The sequence below is a fragment of the Rhea pennata genome, chromosome 19 (assembly GCF_028389875.1).
Source record: "Rhea pennata isolate bPtePen1 chromosome 19, bPtePen1.pri, whole genome shotgun sequence".
NCBI lineage: Eukaryota > Metazoa > Chordata > Aves > Rheiformes > Rheidae > Rhea > Rhea pennata.
The window spans coordinates 1,115,581-1,129,510 of record NC_084681.1 but is presented as its reverse complement, the minus strand read 5'-3'; the positions used below and the strand labels follow the sequence as shown (position 1 = coordinate 1,129,510).

The window sequence follows — 13,930 nt, the reverse complement described above, 5'->3', positions numbered from 1 at the left end:
GGACGAGCTTACTAACGCGGTTCACAGCACAGGCAGCCACTTCCGGGCCGCCCATCAAGAGACCAAAAACTGATGAGCAAGCTCTTGCCTGGCAACAGAGGACATTTGCCACAGGGCAAACAAATGTATTAGCCTCCTTTTTGCAAGGATTTCTCATAAGCAAAAGGCTTTGAGCATTAGAAGCAGAAAGCTTCGCCCATGCGCGCAGACATTCAGGACACTGAACAAGCGAGATGTCACCGTGCCAAGCATTTCCTACAACTTCTAGAGAAGTTAAATAAGCAAGTAAGCACACCTTTGAGAGTCAACTATAAACAGATGTTTTCCCATACTAAATATATTATGTAACTGTCATTTAGCACTTCCTTGGGGAGCTGCTAGTGCCGCATTGTGGGGAAGATGTAAGTAAGCTTAGACTTCAGTTACTTCATTCGAGCACTTGGGTCCAAAAAGAGGACAAAATAAAACCAGGCTGCATTTGGTCAGTGAAAAAGTGCCCTTTCTGCAGCACAGCCCCTCACCATCACTCTCTCTGATATTCACCTGCACAGGACAAGAATGGCAAATGCTTATGGCTTTTGTATATATTGCAGCTGTTTCAGTATTTCTTTTAATTAGCATCTGCACTCAGAAAGGGTGTAAGAGAGGAACTCATTCCACAGGAAGGTGAAAACGTCTGTAGCAATCCAGAAAAACTATTAAACCATACTAAAGGATCAATGTATTTTAAAATCATTAAAAAAAAAAAAAAAAAAAGCTGAAGATAAGTTGTGTTTTCATTATGTGGGCTACTAAAAATGCCACCATTTATTAACACCAAAATCATGAAAAAATCCCCCTCTGGCAGTTTGTTTATTCTATTTCGTTAGGATCAAGACAAATTAATGCATTTCCCATATGTCTATTTAGGACTGAGTTTCATTTCAAGATTCTCCAACTAGTGGCCCAATGCTGTGATTTATAATGTTCAGCAGAATATTTACTCAAAATATTGTACTAACTACTGAATTTCAATGCATAGAATCACTGATTGTAGCCTTCAGTTTGGAAATCATTTTGTTTTGCCTGCTTTGGGATCAGTTTGAGCCTTACTAACGCATAAAAGGGAAGAGCTTTTCTATGCATTCTGCTCCTGCATGTCTCTCAATTATCCTGCATAACATCATGACCTCCAAATCCGAACAGATGAATGAGAAAACATTCGCATACAGAAACTATACAAACCACACAAACCTACTCAACTTATTCACTCACAAATGCAACCAAGTCCCAGTGAGGATACGCTCTTTCCTAAAATAATCTTGAAGGCTTTTTTGGTCTGATTTGGAGGTGGAAGGGCGAAAGACAGAGAACATACTTCCTCTAAAGAAGACTTCTGATGCCAGAATTCCAGAAGCCCAGAAGTGATGAAGGAAGGCCATACTCACATGGAAAGAACCAAGTATTTTGTCCTTTGGCACGCTCCGCTCCAACAGGCCACAGAATGCTCCAAAGGCATGCGGGCAAGTGCCCATGATCTTTCCACTCTCTTAGTCCCACTGTAAAGTTTGATAGCACATCAATCCTTTTTCTCTAATTATGAAGAGGAATTTTAAACATTCACTGCTGCTTGGTTTTCAAAGTCTTCCCTACCCTGCAGTGCAGTAAGCAGTATTCCATGACCCTACTTTTAGCAAAGATGAAGTCATGATTCCTCATTTTTCATCAGTTCTGATTTCAGTAGGGGAAGTACTGGTAGAACATCATTCTTTTGGTGCTTACTTCTGGTTCACTTGAGATGTATTCAACAAATCCAAACAGCACTTCACAAAAACTATTAGGCACATTAACATATTAATTAACACCATTAATTAGCAGTATCATTACCTCCATAAAATCGTTTCCCTATAAATCTGTTCCTTCAGTTTGGCCTTTACGTTTGAGCTAAAAATCTCAAATCCTTTATTTTGAGATGTGGACAAGCAGAGTTCGCAAAGCACTCCTTGCCTCTTATTCTTCCCCTTCTTCAATCCTTTAGGCTATGTACTATGGAACTGTTTATAGTGTATAGGAAACAGATCCACATTGCCAAATCCTACCAGGAAGCGATGCAAATTGGCTTCCTTTGCAATTGCTTTATTTGCTGTCTTGGGACAGCACTGGATCACAGCTAGCAGCTCTATATGAAACCCTACTTTGTGCAATATAACATCTTTCCGTTGCTAGATAACCCGTCATCCTGAAACGAGGCCAGTTAAAGTTAAAACTGCAGAACCAAAGGAAAGCCAAAGAAAAGTAAAAAGTGCTCGAGTCTGAGGTCTGACTTAGATCTTTTTAAAATAAAATACAGTTTCACAAATATTTTTCAGTTCTGATGAATTTAACAAATTGGCTTGAGCAAGCAAAAGCGTTCTACATATACCTTAGCGAATGGAGGCCTTATGTTTACTGCTCCTCAAGTGTCAATCTCCAGTTCCTGTTATCCCCATGCACCCACTCTTAGACCCATATTTAAAAACAAACTTCCAGGAAGCCCTCAGTTCTGCATAGTGCATTTTACTTTTTCAGCCAAGACTCAGAAAGAGATATGATCCAGCAACTGCTGTTTGAAGTGAAAAATACAGCACCTAGTTAAGTATTGCAGTTTGTTTTTGTCGACTCAGATTTTCATACTCTCTATATATTACTGTTAACTTTGCATACACTGAATGTTGTCAAAGAACATTTAAATTCTATTACAGTATGCCACAAAAAAGGGGCAAGATGGGAGGGAAAAAAATATGCAAGAGGAAAAGGTCTTGCTCTGTCTGTGCTCGTGCACTCTGACAGATTGGCAGTAGCAGCAGACACGCCAGATTCATCACATTTCTGGGACTATAAAACCAAGCCTTTACTCTTTCAGGTCTTTAAAAGGGCCTGTGACACTTTTACAGCTGCTAGCTTTCATGTCCAAGTGAAAACGAGGAGGCTATTCTCTATCTTTCTGAATAACGTTTGCAGTTTTGATCAGCTAGAGTTGTTTACTTCCTCCTAAACTGCTGGGCTTTGCTGTTACAAATTGCTAGTGACCGCAAAGGACAGTCGTATTTCAGTGGTGAGTGAAGCGATTCCTGCATATCATAGGCAATGCACTTCAGGACAGTAGATCCCGTAGACGGCATTGTAAGCTGATATGTTATTAGGGAGAAGAGACTGAACAGAATATGCTGCTTTCTGATGTTCCCCATATCTTTCCTGTTCAAAGGGAGAGACTAGTCTCTGGGGAAACGGTCTGTCTTGACATAGTGAATCACTATTCTGACTTCAAAACAATCCCAATCTGCAGCCGAGAATTAAAAATACAAATTTTTTCAGCTTGTCAGTAGATTTGGTAGGGAGAAGGCATAACTCTGCTTTCAAGTGTGTTGTATCCTGCGCACCCTTTCTGTAAATCACATGCGACTCGCAGCATAGGCCTCACATATGAAGTTATACAAGAAGCTGCACAATTATTTGAATGCCCAGAAGTGCTACAAAAAGTTACACAGAAAAAAAAAGGACATTTCAGCTGGTTTGTAGTTTACAGCCCTTGACAAGCCATGGAAATCATTTGGGACCCAAAGGCATAATGACATTAAGGTACAATAAATAGTTTTTTCTTCCTATACTAACTAAAAAAATGGAAATTTAATTTCAAACTTATTTTTTCTGAATGACATTAGTAACTAGAGCATCCTAAAAGCTCTCTGATGACCTAATCTGCAAATAAACTTAACTTTTGTGTAAGTTTCTGTCAGAACCAGAACTTTTCTACAGGATCACGAATAAAGTCTCCCTTCAAAAGGCCACCTCGAGATTTAGTTTCTCATTTCTTCCATATACTAAAATGACATTGCTTAAATATTCTCTTCCAAATACACGATGATCCACATTACTGCCTTGAGGAATCAGAATTCTTTCCTCAGTGAGCCTCTCAACATAGCATAGATCATCAGCTTGCTATATTTGGGTTCCAATATACAGAAGTTGCATATCTCAAAGTCACAGGTCTGAGCAGCTCCAAAACTTTGTTTGCTCTGATTTGGGGTTTCTTCAGCACTGTTCAGAAGCCCTATTAACTTTTTATGGGTAGGACTTCATGGTCCAAAACCTTAAGTCCTCAAGGCAATTTAGACAAGCACAGCCTTCTCCTTGACATGTAAAATTGTGAATATATTCTTGCAGTTTGTTCAACTCTTCGTGGATGGATGATGGTACAAGCATTTCATGCAGCATTGATCACAAGTTCCAGTATAGTTGCCTTTTTCTTCAGAGTTTAAGGGAAACATAGATCTGTGTAAAGTAATACACCAACAATATACTAACTTCTGCCTGTTTCTGCAATAGCTGGGCCTACTTCCTCACCAGTGCTTATCCCTCAGGACGAACAATCTGTATGGCTTACCTTTAGCTCATCCGTTAGAGAACGGCAATACAGATTATGGATTTGTCAGCTCCAACAGTCACTACACATTATAGAATTGCTACATTTTATTGACTAAGTTAAGCAGAATTCATTCACTGGATTCCTGGGATTGTCATACTGTGTCATTAAGGGTTTCAGGCACTACATTCAGAATGACACAATTGACTGTGTTTCTGTTATCAGCATCAATTTTCTTTCCCCAAAGTTACATTGAAGTGGACACAGCTGCAATTCTGTTTGATAAGCAAAGACCCAATGTTATCCATTAATTGTTCAGTTAAAATACAGAGCACAGAATGGGGTGTATAGGATTTTATCCAACAAGCTTTTATTGGTCCATAAATACTGTATGTAAACTTCATTAGCCTGTCACTCTAGAATTGCAAAAATGTTCTATTTCCAAAGCAATTCCATAGGACTTCTGGATCAATGGTAATAAAAGGACCAGACTGAAGTAAAAGGGAAGTTTCAGTAACAAAGGCTTACATCGTTTTTTGGTTAACTGTTCGCTTTTGCACACCAACACACAGTTTGCATCAGACAACTGAAACGTAGGAGGCCAATCTGCCCTTGCATGTATTACATTTAACAGCAGTGAATAATAATGCTCCACAAGCGAGCACTTAGTATTTACAGGACTTGCATGGATAAACACGCAACCCTAGCAATGCCAATCAACTGGGAATATAAAAAGAGCATATTCTTCATCATGGAATAGAGGAGAAAGTTTTGTTTGTGTATGCAGTAAGCAATACCTATAATCAGTGGTTTAGATGCAATAGGAAATGCATTACAATTTAGCAGTTAGCATGGCATTCACCAGCATTAAAATCCAGAATAGCTGAGATTAATGTTTTTAAATTCTTCTCCTGAGCAGAATTTTACAAACACATTTCCTGTCAAATCTGAGCATATTTCATGCCTGTGCCAGGTGTAGCTGCTGAAGAATCAGCCCAGATCACCCCTTCAGCAGTGTTCCCATGGAGATGAAGCAACAGAAAAATCCCTAAACAGATCACATATTGAAAAAGCACTTTCTCAGTACATATAAACTGCACGTTAAACACTGCTGTCTAAGCAGTTTACATGTTTGAGGAGGACATCCTTCTTGTATGGCTCCAATACAAAACTCTTACAGAGCCTTAGTGTTTTCCCTTTAGCTATGGTGCAAACACTGAACTATATTTCTGATAATTACAAGAGGAAAAAAACTGAAATCTCAATGCAAACAGCTTTCACTTTACTTACAAAGCTTCAGTTTGCTACAAGCCAGGTCAACCAGCATGTGTTAATCTCAATGGGATTCAAAGCCCATACTATGGATTCCCGCGAAGATTTGATGAATCAGTAAAACAACAACAACAAAGTGGTGTCACAGTGTCCTCATGGTATTGGTTTAAAACACCTGCATAGTAATTAGTTATTCAGATTAACCAGAAGCCTCAGCACATCCATCCTGAAAGCAATTGCTTCATTCTTTCTCTCTCTCCATAGTCCGATGAAGAGTTCTGAAGAAAACATTCTCCTGAGAATTTAGACTCAAACCTGCAACTCTTGAATCGTTGGCACTTTGCATTGTTTTGTATATTGGTTTTGGACTCCATTCAATTAAAAATACTCATTTTTAAAAGCTACAGTCATTTGTATTTACCAAATTAGTTTCTATGTAGCCTTGAACTGACCAGGTGGATTGTTCAATAATAATTGTTCATCATGCCTGCAGCCAGCACAACTGTTTGTGCTCCTCTCTGTTGTTACTTAAGGATACTGCTCTTAGGAAGCTCCTGCTACATTTTATATCTTTCTGCCTAATTAACTAGGTATGTCATTCTATAACATCTTTCTCGTGTTTATTGCTTCATTTTCTTCCCACTATAGCATTATTTAATACTACCGTATTATTTACAATAACTGCAGTATTTTGAATATAATTTGTACAGAAGACAATTTACAGAAAGTTGTATTGTACTATATACTACTTCTGCTCCCTGAAGAGAAAGATACTTAATTCCCAGAACAGTATACCCTTAATCTGAGCAAACCTAGATATCCAGGTGGAATCTACAGTGTAACACTAATAAGAAAATATTTTCACCTTCCTATTTCTGATTAATAAAATGTCCCAAAGGCATAGTTCAAATCCTGTAATTTAATTCTGCAGAAAAACCTTAGGTTAGGTAAAGCATTTGGATTAACAAATCTGTCATTTCATCAGACAAGCTTCACGAATTATGCATTTTCCTTCAAAACTGGGGAAGATGCTTACCATCTCAGAGCGATTTTGATTGGTGTAGTAAGGCATGATGTGAAAAGGTCAGCCGGCAGATCAGGGATCATAGGTAGCAATTCGTTGGCTTCACATGCTGCCAATTGAATACAGTTCTTCATCGATGGAGGTAAAGGCATTTGAGCAAGTGGATGGTTTGGGTTAATTGCAGCCACCTAGAGAGATCGAAGAACTTAATCAATTGGTGAGTTTAGTCACTTGAGAAAGTGAAGTTAACTTCTATACCATTCAAAAAAAAAAATCATATGAATGAAGAGCTGTCAAGGTTCAATGGCTCTCTGGATTCAGAGAAGTTTAAAACCACAAGAGCAGCAGCTGTAGTTATGATTTAACTCATATATATTTTACAGTATTTAAGTGTATTTACCATAACAGTACTTAACACCAAAAATAACAACTTGTAAAATGGATTAAGCTGTAGATCTCCACTTCAGTCTTCAGTTCATATCTGTCAGCTTGAAATCAAGCACTAATAATTGTTTCTTTTACATTTAAACAAAAAACATCGTGTGGCTCATAAGCATTCACCACAGATGGCAGAAGAGCTTCAAATGGAAATATGTAATTCATTTGGCTGCACTAGGCAGCATTTCTGGCCATGAGGCACAAAGACGACCCTTCCTGGTAAGTGAGGCGAATACTAAACTCCCTATATGTCTCTCCCCATACATCTTTCTATTCCAGTAGAGCAAAAAGGCCATGCTGGAAAAAGGAAGAGAGAAAATTACCATTGGTATGTAGACAGACTGTCAAAAAAGTAGAAAATGCATAATCATCCAATTAAAACCCTCTGGGAAAACCGAGAGACATGTCAGTGCAGACTAGCTAGGAGACTGATGGAACACGCTGATCCGGCAGCATTCCTGCACCTGCAGACAAGAACCAGCTACACATAAATGCTGTTCAGTTCTTTCACACCATATGCTGCAGAAGGATCAATTTTTAAAAGGAAAAGAAGAATGAGAAAGAGAATAGGCACTTACATAGGCATATTCAGTGCTCTTTTAAAATCACGGCCAAGTCTGCTGTGAAAGAGTGTCTAAAATTCTGAACTGTGTCACTGCAGCCAACTCAGCTGTCCAACTGTCGGTTTATAGAGTGGAAAACCATATACACCAGTATTCCTCACTTTCTAAACTGCAGTGATGCTCTTAATTAACATTGTGATTAACAGCTTATATTTTTCAAGACAAATGATCCACAGAATGAAAAACATACACAGTGTCTTTCTGAAACAGGTGAACACAAACACAGCAGATGTACCTCAGCCACCCAAAATTCTGATCTGTGGTACACAAGGGTTCTTAAATGAATACAGCAAAGAAATTAAACACGGACAGGGTGTTCATTGCCCCTTCGTGCCCGAGTTAGAAAGCAAAGACTTATAAAAGAGATCTATACGTTACGGTATCAAAGTTTGCAGAAGTACATTCATACAAAGATTACCAATTCCGCCAGTTTCACTTCGCCTGCCAAGCCAGAAAGGTTGCACAGTTCACTAATAAACTCACTCTTCACCATCTTTATACATGAAAAATTCTGTCTGTCTCAAAGAAACCAATTTGGTGTCTCAGCAGGGTCACTGGGGAGCAGAATACCTGCATTACAAACCTGGAGCCTGGCACAGCCACATCCCTCATCTAGTAAAGCATACCTGTAAGCCACAGAGGATTTTTCAGATGTTATTTTACACATTCTACAACCCATGAAGTTTTTTGATTCTTTAACTATTTTTTCGCATTCCAATCCCACATGCTTAGTGACACACTTTGGCTTTCGCAGTTGACCAGGCTGGCTAAGACCTACCATCGCCCTCAGTTCAGGTGTGACACTTTGAGTGAAGATCCATACCATCCCTTGGCTGGGAGCAAAGTTAAGCTCAGGTCATTACTAGTGATTTCTACTGTACTTCTCAATAAAACTTAAGCTGGGCATTTAACAACAACAAAAGCCAGGTAATTACTACACCAGAAAGATTTTTGTATCTGGGGAGAAAGCCATAAGAAACAGGGTGGAGAAGCATTAGCTCTTTACAGAGTTATAAATATAAAGCAGTTAAACTGCTTAACTACAGCCCTTAATTTCTAAGAGACGGACTTGCCTTCTGCCCCCCCCGAAGGGGCCACGCACGGGGCGGACCCGGTGCCCCCCGAGCGGCGGGGAGTGCTCGCGCGCCGGCCCGGCTCCTGCCTCCCACCCGCAGACGCCCGCAGGAGCTGGGGGGGCCTCGAGGCACGTGTCTGTCCATTAGCAGATATGCTGTTAGCAACCATAAACCAAACACACAACACCAGCTAGCAAATACAGATGCTGTCAGATTTCTAGGGGTAATAATCTAGCAAAACCTTCAGTGTTCACTGCTCCATTCATCTCCTTAATCTAAATCTTTTCCTTTCTTTTACAAAACAAGCATGGGGAGAGGGAGGGAGGAGGAAGAGGGTCAGGTAAAGCCCTCTATGAACAATTGTTTTTGCATCCTTAGAACATCCAAAATCAGACTTTGTGGACTGCTCTGTTCCCTCATAAATGTCCCTCTATTGGGGCAAGATATACGATAAACAGAATTATAAATTCACAACTGTAATACCAGTAAACAAACTATGTGAAGTTACCACATACAAAATGTTATCAAAATTATATTAACATGGCTTTCCCCACCATAGTTGACTGTTTTCCGGATGCCAGTCTGCGGAGCCGGAGTCCTTGCAGCTGCCCCGAGACCTCACGGCTGCTCGCAGCGCTGCAAACGTCCTCTCAAGGCGCCGCACGCTGTCGGGTGCAAGCTCGGTAAGCAAAACTGTCTTTACCACGAGTAAAGTACTTTTGGTGTTACTTACTGTTATTTATGAGTAACTGGAAGTCCGCAGTCTTTCGTACAAACAGTGCTATTTAAAATTAGTTTGCAAACTACACCAAAATACGCCGGCATTCTGGTAAGATGGTCGTAACGACTTGGTTCGGAATACAGGTTGGGGCTGCCCAAGCTAACGAGCAGTTTTGCCATTTGCGAGCACCATATCTGGCAGGCTGAAGGGTTAACAGATGTGCGAGTAGGGCCACTCGTGACTAACACGGAGGGAGACAACACCTGTATTTTAAGCCACTGTTACTGGAAATATTTGTGTGTGTATGTAAACACATTCAGAAGCAAATGCTTCACAGAAAAAACAGGTCTGTTTGAATTAATAGGCATGTTTAAGTGAAACTTGGGAGGAACTTTGCCCTAAAGCAGAAATGGGAAGATGCTGTTACTTTAAATGTTGACCAGACAGGCTGCTTTCACACAGTTTCTGCTATGAGAATCCTCTTCCCATGCAAAAGATGTATTAAAACGAGCACAGAATAGGAGACGTTCCCCTCTCCCAGCAGATGGTGGATTACAAATATTCTCCCCCCAGACATGATGCTAATGCCAGACAACATTCTGCTGGGCTGCCATTAAGCTAATTTTTGAAGAATTAATGTTCAAGATGGAAAGATAAAAACCGAGTTCTCCAGCTCTGATTAGGAAGCATTAGTCATATACCCTACTCGAGGCAGAAAAGAACAAGCACCCCCAGAGCAAAATTGGATTCCTACACAAAGGACAAAAAAGCTGCTAACGCAGCTGCAAGGTAAAAAGTTGAGGAATTTGAACTGTAACAAAAACTGAAGATAGAAAAGTTCCATCTCTTGCAGCAAAGCAAACAGCCAGGAGATATGTTTCAGCCTTCACTTCTGTACATCTCAAATGTGCCCTTCGGACTACAGACCTTTACTCTATGAAACAGTTATGAGTCAGAGGAGACACAATATCACAATTACACAGAAAATTAATCAGCCATAACCAGCCTACTGTTTTAGCACTGTTAGCACAGTACACTTAAAAAGCCTAATTCTCCAGAATTATGGTTTATTTATATACCCTCATAGAGCCAAAGCTAGTTAATTAGATGATTAAGAGCATCTAGTGCCCCCACTTCCATTATACATTATAAGCAGAGCTCAGAGCTTAAGGAAAGGCATATGCAAGATATTTTCTAAACAGGTTACTGCCTGCTTTGCGGACATTATTTCACCTGCCATTTTCTTACAACTTCATGAGGTCAAATCCCCGCAAGACAGTGCTCCACACTCTCCATCAGTGCCAGCATCCACACTGCCTGGGCCGCTGCTGCGCTAGCGATGCCAAACTGGACATTAACTGGGAAGGCAGCAGCAGCAACTCCTGTTTCTAAGAGCTCGGGTCAGTTTCCAACTCCGAAAAATGTGCTTTGGGAGAGGAAAACAATAGCTTTCTGTTAGAAATACTATGACAAAACCCAAATGTATACCAGCAATATTAACTAAAAAAAAAAAAACAAAAAAAAAAAAAAAAAACCAAACAAAAAAAACTTTTAAACTAATTTATCACACTTCCTAACATGTCACTGTATCCACATCATACTGCTAAATGGATATTTCTTATCTGCAAAATACATAGTTTTGTTTAGCTAGGTATTAAGCCAAGACTGCCCATCCAGTTAAACCAATCACAGATATTTCCAGGGAACAGCCAGTCTATCACAGTCCAGCAAAACAGCCCTTTCAAAATAAAACCAGTAAGATGCACAAGTCTGTAACAATATGGAATGCTTTTTTGTTTTCACATCCAGTTCCTATATCAATAGTACTTAACTTAAAATTTCGGAACACTGTGACATTTTAAGAATGCTAGGGATCAGCAAAATTTATTAACTTTAATTGCTGCTTTGTAATTACAGAACACAGATGCTATTTTGGAGGACAGTCTCAAAAGAAAACATTGTAACGTGCAGCGCTGCAAGATTATTTCGTCCTCAGATATCTGAGGAGCTTAACCACTTTCCTACCACTCACACAAACCATCACTTATTTTTTTGCTTCTTCTCTTTGGAGATTGAATAAGACCTAGATCTTACACTAAGAAAAAATAACAGCTTTTATATTCCATGAACAATGAAAACAAAATATAATTGGGGCTGCAAACTTACCTGTACGTATGTTGTCATTAATTTTTACATTTATGGTGGAACTATATAAAATCTGATGGCACCAGGCCAGCACTCTGTGCTATCCAAAAAAGGATCCCTAAAAAATGTGATAAATAGCCATGCCTGGAACTAAGTCTCTGGCAAACAAGTATTATCTACCAGACCTAAATGAATGTGTTTGTTAACTGTAATTTTGTAAGATAAAAACACACAGCTTAAAGAAAATAAGTTTCTCGCCATATTCCTAGAAAGGTGTTGATAGTTGGTGTGTATTTTGCATGCTCATAAACCTCTCTAAAGAGCGCTTGACTACGCTTAATACCATAAAAAAAAAAAAACAGCATAACTGTAATAGTATGAATTCTGACTCTTCTGAGCATAATGCAACCATGAAGTAAAATGTGTGTTTAGCCTGAGTTCAATTCCTTAGTTGGTAGTTCCTGGCTCCTGTTAAGTGATTACTCATCTCCTGCAAGACATTTAAATACCTTATTTTCTCTTAAAAAAAAAAAAAAAAAAAAAAAAAAATTAATGTTAGGGAGAGGAAGGGAGGGAAAAAAAAAAATCTTTTCTGATCACCCAGCTTCAGCCACTTCCTATATATTCCACTTCTAGCCTTTACTATTTTGCATGGTCACTCACAGGTTACATCTTGCTGATAAGTGCAACAGTTTAACCAGAGTAACATCATTAGGTATGTCCTAATGCTTATCCCATCAGGCCTACCACTGAGAAAAACCTATATAACATCCTCCAAAGATGGCTCATTTGCAATACTGCTGGGTACAAACATTCTCTACCAACAGTTTTATGGCATGTAATACCTTACTCTCTCCATGCTTCACAGCATTTTCTCTCCTTAAATTAACTTCACTATCCAATTTCTAGGTATTTTGTGTAAGGTAGACAGAGAACAAGCACACTTTTATCTAGAAATTTGCATGTTAGTAGCAAACTATCAGTAACAGACTAATTATGAACTAGACACAACCATCTTACTACTGCAGGTATTGTGATAGAAGTTAACTATGGTACAGGACTGCACTGCATCAAAACCAGGATGATTTAATATTAATCCAGAAATCAGTGAAGGCTTCCTATGAACAGATACCCAAACTGTAAAGCAGCAAGGCAGTCCCAGCAAAGACGGATGTGGTTATGCCAGTGTACAAAGCCCTAGCAAGATCAGCGCCTCCATCAGCAATGTCTGGAAGGAAAGATCTCCTGCTACATCATCATTCATGTCATACAACCCTGTTTTCAAAATTATAAAGTTTCACCTTGAGAAATAGCTTGGTTTCTATTATTCCAGGCAGTAGCCTGTCCTAGAACCTTGCTCTTCTGATTTTTCTAAACTTACCTATTTCCAGACTAAATTTATTCATGGACAGTTTATACCTATTTGCTCTTATGTCAATCGTGTCCTTTTATGAGCATTTCTCCTTCCCTTAGGCTTATTCTTCAATTAATTTATACACACAGCCATATATTTCATCAGCATTCACTCTGTCAGATTAAGAAAAAGGCAAGCTCTTCTAATCTCCTTTCAGTAAGGTAAAAATTTTCTTGATCACTCCAGTAGCCCCTTTGAGTACCACCTTCAGCTTTACTTCTGTTCTCATGAATTAAGATAATTCAATAACTTATAGTATCCTGAATGAATTTACATCTGCACTTTATATAACACTGTAACCATTTCCCTATTATCAAGTCTTCTGCTTTGTATAAATTAAGCAGTTATCTCAGCAAGTCTTCAGTAGCTGTTAAAATCTAATATACAAAGAGTGGAAAGTAGACATGCAAACCTGAAAGTATTTTCATAATCAAATTAAATGGTAGTTTCAATCTGTGTTGGAAAGCAAAGAAATACTAGAATGGTTTTACTATGTAACCTCACATATTTAGTCAAAACAAACCACCGCCCAAAAACAAGCAAGTAGAATTTTATATTTTGTTGGAATAAAAAAAATGATTTTGCTACTTGTGCTTATCTTTCTCAAGGTAACCAGCTATTCTGGCCTGGAGACAGTGTGTCTGACTTGCAAAGAGCCTCCTCTGCACAACCACCACCTGACTCATTTATCTGTCACACAGCAGAATCCAGGGGAGAAACCTGTGACTGCTTTCCTCTCCAAGAACAGCTTCAAGGTCATTCTAGAGCCCAGTAAAAGCAAAGGGGAAAAGGAAACTTGTGAAGAAAGCTGGGAAAGAGAAGGTAAAAATAGGCTC

General features: G+C 39.1%; 1 protein-coding gene across 6 annotated transcripts in view; it reads right to left on the bottom strand.

Annotated features, from left to right (window-relative positions):
* RPTOR (regulatory associated protein of MTOR complex 1) overlaps positions 1-13,930 on the bottom strand; it is a 153,389-nt gene that overhangs the window by 95,340 nt on the left and 44,119 nt on the right. For all 6 annotated transcript variants that reach the window (XM_062591395.1, XM_062591394.1, XM_062591396.1 and 3 more), the window contains one exon: positions 6,690-6,865. In XM_062591395.1, the coding sequence (XP_062447379.1) occupies positions 6,690-6,865 (176 nt within the window). The remainder of the gene's footprint in view (positions 1-6,689; positions 6,866-13,930) is intronic.